The sequence below is a fragment of the Belonocnema kinseyi genome, chromosome 6 (assembly GCF_010883055.1).
Source record: "Belonocnema kinseyi isolate 2016_QV_RU_SX_M_011 chromosome 6, B_treatae_v1, whole genome shotgun sequence".
NCBI classification, from domain to species: domain Eukaryota; kingdom Metazoa; phylum Arthropoda; class Insecta; order Hymenoptera; family Cynipidae; genus Belonocnema; species Belonocnema kinseyi.
Window position 1 is genome coordinate 82,115,456 of NC_046662.1, and position 7,446 is coordinate 82,122,901.

The 7,446-nt window shown below is 27.4% G+C and overlaps 1 protein-coding gene across 1 annotated transcript; it reads right to left on the reverse strand.

Annotated features, from left to right (window-relative positions):
* Positions 1-4,660: 4,660 nt before the first annotated feature.
* LOC117175478 (speckle-type POZ protein-like) lies at positions 4,661-5,659 on the reverse strand. The gene has a single exon (XM_033365185.1). It carries the CDS (start codon positions 5,657-5,659, stop codon positions 4,661-4,663), a length of 999 nt encoding a protein of 332 aa, XP_033221076.1.
* Positions 5,660-7,446: the final 1,787 nt, after the last annotated feature.

Sequence of the window (7,446 nt, forward strand, 5' to 3'; positions counted from 1 at the left end):
AATGTCGAATATGCAGATTAAATTATATGAAAATTGTAAGAAAAATGAGCAGCTTTCACTACAAAAATTGCAAATCTTTTCAGTCTTACATGTATTTGAATAGAAAAATTCGTCTACTATTGAAATATTATCCTTCTTAAAAAACTTTTTGTAGGTTTTGCCACGGAAGAATAGTAAAGAGTTGAATCACTGTAAGTGGAGAGTGGAACGAGCAACATCCAAGACGAATGGTAACCCGTGAACAAACCCGCGCACATGTGCATTTGCGGCTGCCATATCAACGATGTCAACACCCGCTGGAACTTTTAAAGCTGTGTTTTGAACATAAGAAGCTTCAATATTTTCTTCACTGAAATAAACTTTATCCCCTACTCACATACTCGACAAATGATTATAATATTGTCATTGTAGTACTCAAACTTTCTAGTTACTTTTCGTATTTTTCGATGCAATTTTTCTCTTTTTTAAATCAGTACCGCGGTAAACACCCAACAAAACAAAATGCAAACGAACATAACCTACATATGCATCGAGATGTCAAAATATAACATAGTGGAGTGCGTATGACATGTGCTAGTGCAAACAGCACTCCGCATGTGCGTGAAATTGCTCACGAGTTTTCTATTCCTGGCAAACAATAACGAATTCTTGGACGTTGCTCGTCCCACCTCTGATTACCAAACAGGATAATACCACTCTTTACTATTTATTCGTGGATTTGGCTAAATGCCTAACATTTTGTAGATCGAACCTATTGAAAGAAAAGTTTTTTATGCATAAAATTGGCAGATTTACGAGTTTGTTAATGCAGGATATTCAGAGATTGTTTTTAAAATCTCCTAAACATTCAAGCAAGCAAACCGAAAACCAACATTTCCTGCATGCAAATGTACAGCTAAACTAGACATATTTATCCTTGATCTGGCTGCAAATATTATTAGAAATGAACAACTTTATTTGTGAAATTATTCAAGCAGGGATTAGGTCTTGAATTTATTTTAAGTATTATTCTTAATAAACCACATGAATCAGTTGATAAAACAGAGATATTCCATAGCTGAGTTAAAAATGTTGGCATTATAAATAAGTCGCTAATGAAAAACAAATAATTGTCACAGATGATGGAAATTTATAATTAAAAACTCAGTTAACCTTATAATTAAATAGATTATGAGAGCTCATTTAAAACTAAAATAAGTGAAATTAATAGGAAAAATAGTTTTTAAATGTTAGTCATTATATTACTGGAACAACGTAAAAAGTATATCCAATCCTGAGACAATAGTAACTATCGTTGAGTATCTTTTAGATTCTAACATAAATTATTAAAGTTAAAATATTCTATTATTTTTAAGTACTTTTGAATTTGTTATCACTATTTAGGTTTGTCCTGACTATTTATACATTTAGTAAAAAAACAATTAAAAATACTCCTCAAAATATGTGAATTTACTGCCACAAAATTCGCCATTTTTTTTTGTACTTAAAAACTTTCCGCGTATTTTTTACAGCTCTGTTTTTTTTAAATTTCCCACACTAAAAGAAAAAGTAATGTTTTTGCACATTTTAATACGTTCATGAACAAAATTCATAACTTTATTAGCGATTTTGTTCGATAAGTTATAAATATTTTAATATCCCGCATTTGGACAAATTTTCGGCGGTCACTGGCTCAGTTTCGGACAATTCAACGTGAATTGCGCATTTGCGTTCCCAATACTGACACGCTAACTTTCGCCGTGCTTTTATTGAAACTTCCAATTCTAACATAAAAGTTTTCCAACTGTTTAGGTAAATAATGTAATAGTATCTCATAAATATCATTTTTCAATAAAAATTAGTAAGTTTACATTAAAATTTAATATTATAGATTAATATGAAATATTATGAATTTTAATAAGATTAATATTTTCAATTTACTTTTTAGGATAAATTAAGTAAATTAGAACTTTTCTGTTGAAAATTTATATATTTGAGTTAAAAATATAACTGTTTTGAAGAAAACCCATCTTTTTTGCTTGAAAATTCAAGAGTTGTTTTAATTTTTGTTCTTTCTTGATTTAAAAATCTTTTTTGATTAACATTTGAATTTTTTCTTGAAAATTCCTCTTTTTGGTTCGAAAATGTATCTTTTTAGTAATAAATTTCATCTTTCCTGAGCAAAAATGCAACTGTGATTGAAAATTAATCTGTTTAGGTTTAGACTTCAACAGTTTTATTGGAAATTCTTTTTTTTTTTAAATTAATTCGACTGCTATCAATATGTAATTAAAATCTTTATTGGTTGAAATATCAACTATTATATTGTTTGATCAGAATTTACCTTTTTTGCTTAACGCAATACATAAATTTTCTTGAAAATTCTTGAATTTTAAAATAAAAAAAGACTATTTTTCTACCCGAAATATTAATTCTTATCGAAAAATATAATAATTGATATCTCAAACGAAAATTAGTTTAAATTATAAATTAAAAACAATTGAATTCATTAAACAAACAAACGAATTTCTCCCCAAACATTTCGACTTGTAACCAAAAAAGATCAAATTTCCACCAAAGGACATGATTGTTTAACCAAATAAGATTTTTTATGAAAAAAATACATATATTTAAGCAAAATTATTGAATTTTCCACAATAATAATATCGTCTTCAACAAAGCAGTTGCATTTTTCTAAAAAAATTTAATTTATAATCAAAATTATACATTTTTGAAACAAAAAGACGAGTTTTCAACAAAATAGTTCCAATATTAATGAAAACTGATTTTTCACTCAATACAATTTTCAACCAAATAATAAAAATTTGTACCAAAATAATAATTTAAATGGTTTCAATACTTTTTTCAATTTATGAATTAACTTGAATGAAGATGAATTATAATTCAAAATTTACCACTAAACAGTTTAATTTGCAAGCAAATCTATAATGTTAATCCATAATATTACATTTTAATGCATACTTACTAATTTTATTAAAAAATTGAATTTATGAGTTGTTATTAAATTACTTACCTAAGCAGTTGGCAAAATTTGAGGTTAGAATTAGAAATTTCAATTAACTACTTCAAACAAGTTTTTTATAATAAATAATCAATTAAACGGCAATTACAATCGATTTTTGCTTTTGAATGTCTTCTATAAATATATGTAAATTGTGCTATTTTATTTTGATAAACCCCATTGGATTTTTCTTGCCCCAGTATCGGCTTCTTTGGTGTCCAACTTGAGGATATGCCCCAAAATTCGAGTCCTACTAATGGTCGATATCATTAGCTTAAAAAATATCCATTTATATTAATTAACTATAAAATTAATCATATATTTTTTGGTCAAATCGATCGAATAATATCTTAGCCACTTATTAGAACGGTTTTTGTACCAAAAATTCCAATTCCCCATTTAAAAATTGTGTTCATGTGGGTTAGCTTTTCTTAACTGTCCCATTAATGGCCATTTTATCTTATAACTTGGCTAATTTAAAAATACGAAGATCCTTATTGAATTTAGTTCACAGATAGCTATTTAAAAAAAAATTAATTTAAATATATATTATTTTTGATATTTTTATTATAAAGTATATTTCTGCTTGAATAACACATTGTTTCCTTGTAGAAAACAAAACCAAGGGAGACTTTTTAAGTAGACTATTGGGGTGAAAAAATAACCTAAGAATAAGTGCAGGAATCATCCTTCAGTAGATAAAGTGTTTCATTCTATGTGGAGTGTTATTTTAATATCCCTTAAATGTTGGGAAAATAAAATCGACATTTCCGGAAAAGAAAATTACAAGAGATTTTTTGATTATACTATTAGGGTCAGAAATTAATTTACAATGTATACAACAAACATATTCTACCACGAATAGCTGTTGAATTTGTTTTAATATTTGTTTCAACATTCAAATAAGAAAATCGCAATTTTCACAAAACCAAAACCACAGGAGTTCGTTATTATAATATTGGGGTTGAACATCAATACACCATAAATATTAAAAAAATATAGAAACATAAGTCATAAAAATTATTTGAAAGGTTGTTTTAACATTCCCTAAACATTGGAACAAGAAATTCGACATTTACGGACAAACAAAATCACAGGAGATTGTTGTATTATACCTATAGTCAGAAATCAATTTTCATGATACAAGCTCCTAAAAATTGAAGGGAATATTTTAATAGAAAATTAGACCTTTTTGTTAATATGAAATACTGATGTATAAAATTATTTTTAACTTCATTAGTAAATGGTTTAGTATACACCAGAATAAAATTAATCGTAAACTCGAATTATTTTAGAATACAAATAGGAATAGAAGTGTCGTTAAAGGAAGAAGCAAAGAAAATAAACATATTTATGTAATAATTATTCATTTAAGCGTATTGAATAATAATATTTCAGCCGTTTGGCTTCACTAAACTATTATGTTAGCACAGAATATTTATTTATCTGTATAGACAAATCGCTTACAGAAAATCGGCTTCTTTAAATACATTTTTTCTTAATTCTAATTGCGAAAATTAAATATTGAATCTAGAAAACATATTTCAATCATTTTAATCATTTTAATCATATCTAAGCATTATAAATAACAACAAAAACTTCTGAAATACAATTATTTTCGTGTGAATTGAATTGAATTGCTATTGTTAAACTAACTACTTATATCATATGTCGAAGAATTTTTTCCATTAAATCAGGATAATCTTTGCGAAAAGTATCATAATCAGCCAGAGCTACAATTTCACCTAACCGATTTCTAATAAAATTTAGCATGAGTTCGTCTAAAGCGCTAATTTTATGACGATCTGCGATAATCAAAATCTCGAGTGAGGACGAAACAGATATTGACTCTACCAATTCGTGAACGCAAATAATTTTCAATCTGTTGAGATCAAATCTTTCCGCTAACTCCAGATGTTTAAGTGTAAATTTTTCAATATTCATGACATTATCGGTGTAAATGAATCTTAAGAGCTCTAATACAATTTCAGGTTCAGCATAACCTATATTAACTGAATCAGTTGTCTCTTCTAACATGTCAGTATGGAGCATGGCAGAAAATACTTGTGATCTCGCTGCTAATATGGCTCGATGAGCTGGAAATTTTTTACCCTTACTCATAATGGTGAAATCACTTAAACACAGTTCGGATTTAGGAATTCTTAAAGCGTTACTTCTGAACGTGGTAAAAGATTCTTGTGGCACTTGTGACCAAATATCGCAACTTATAATTAAGGAACCTGAAATTATAAACTGTGTACTTTTCGGCATGTACATAAAATAGAGTGCGGAGTGCACAGAACCATTGACAACATATAATGTTCCACTCCGACATTGACAGCTTCTTTTGAGTTCATAATTTAGGATATAGAACTCTACTTCGAACATTCTTTTAGTTTGGCTGTTTGTATAAAAGGTGACGCTTGGTTCTAGATAGGGGTCACTAAATTTCAAACTTATAGAACATTGTACATTAGGATCAAATCGTAAATTAGGTTTTGATGATGTGGCAGGTTTTTTGTATTTCATTATTGCATCAAAATTTTTCAGAATCCATGAGAAGGTGGTAACGTCAGGATTCTTCACTGTGGTCTCTTCATTATAATCAAACTTTACAAGCGCGCTCTCGACTTTCTCTAAGGATGCTTCAGCAGTCATTTTGATGAAGCTAATTTTTTCTTTCTTCTACAATAAAAAATAGAAAAGTAATCAACTCCTTTATGAATATACTAGATATTTTGCAATAATATTAGGAGAATTTAAAATATAGCATTTTTTAAATTCAGTAATCCTAATTTAAAAGCAAACTTATTAAGCAGCGTGTCCGAAGAAATTTTGTTTTCAAATTCCCGGAAATTTTTTTTGTGTGCAAAGTTTGTGAGCAAGTGGTCAAAAAAATTCAATCTAGCATCATTGGATGCAAGAGATTCACATTTTGTGTTTTACGTGAAGCAAAAAAAGCACTTTGTTTAAGTTCCAAAATAAAATGATTTTATGCGACTAACGAAAACCAGGTACGCGGTAGTTTCATATTTCTTATCAATACTGTATTTTGAAAGAAACTTTATAAAAAAGTCAGTTTTTCTATCAAACTGTTATTGCTATTTTATATAATGTTTGACTAAATTTACAAATGTTCTTGAGCCTCTTAAAAAAACGTTAATATAACAAATTGGCTCTTACAACGTGCGTTGATTAAAAATATTTTTTTTTAAATTAAATAAATACTAACATGAATACAATTTTTTTTTAATGTTAGGAGAAAAATGTATTAAATCAAAATCACGAATTTTATATCACAAGGTATAAATGCAGTTTCAATTAAGTTCGATTTTAACTTTTTTTAAATGTTCACTTCAATAGTTAACTTTTTAATTATTAAATGGTCGACCTTACAATGCAAAACCTAACACCATTAAGTTTCAATAAAATTTCAATTTTAGGTCTTTAGTTTAAAAAATTTATTTTCAATTTAAAGAAATTTAATATAATTTTAAAGATTTGAAATAAAAATAAAAATTAAAGATTTCTTCTGAAGAACGACTGGTAAAACTATAAGTTATTCTAAAATTTTCAAAATTAAACTATAGTTCGAGTACCCAAACTTGACCAATAATTCAATTTTCAAAATAATTCTGAATCAGTTTAAAATTAAACAATTTACAGATGTTACCGTAAGAAATTGGAAAAACCTAAGCAGTTAAACAAAATATGTAAAAGTCTGATTGAAACTTCATAAACTGTTTTAAATTTTAATGTAATTTCAAATTAATATATTTATAATGTTTTTAATTTGAAGAAATATATATTTTTCAATATTTAGCAATATTTGGCTGTGCATGCAAAATGAGCAATTATAAATCAAATATTCAAAACTAAACAATTTGAAACTAAATTGTTTCAAATAGTAAGCCTTGAATCATTAAAATGTCAGATTTGTCAAATTAATCTTTAAGCGTTAGAACTTTAATTGTTTTATATTTAAAAATTTCTAATTAGTGAGTGAAGTTTTTGAATTTTTATTTATAACCCCTAAATTGATAGTTATAATTACTAAAGGTGGGTGGTTTTAACCAGAAACGCTAACTAGTTGAGGCTCCATCTAATTCCAAATGATTTAAACAGTTTTGTATAATTTACCCTATCAATTTAGGGGTGTCAGAATTTACCCCACACTTCCGAAATTGCCCCTTTTGACGGTACGCGATTCGCAGAACCCTAATTTCAATCATTTTTTTCTGAGCACTGTTAATTATAATAACTAAATAATTGTATCAATAATATTATGCACAATTGACCTCAATATTTCTCAGGCATGATGCTCCTATTCTCGAAACGTGTAGGCTTTTCATAAATTTCGCGGAGTCTGAAAGGCGTTTCAAATTTCATATCCAAGGATTTATGCTTCTATTGTCTACGATCTATGATCTATTCTCCAATCTTGT

Coding starts and splice junctions, on each gene's coding strand:
- LOC117175478 (XM_033365185.1), bottom strand. CDS start 5,659: ATGACTGCTGAAGCATCCTTAGAGAAAGTCGAGAGCGCGCTTGTAAAG.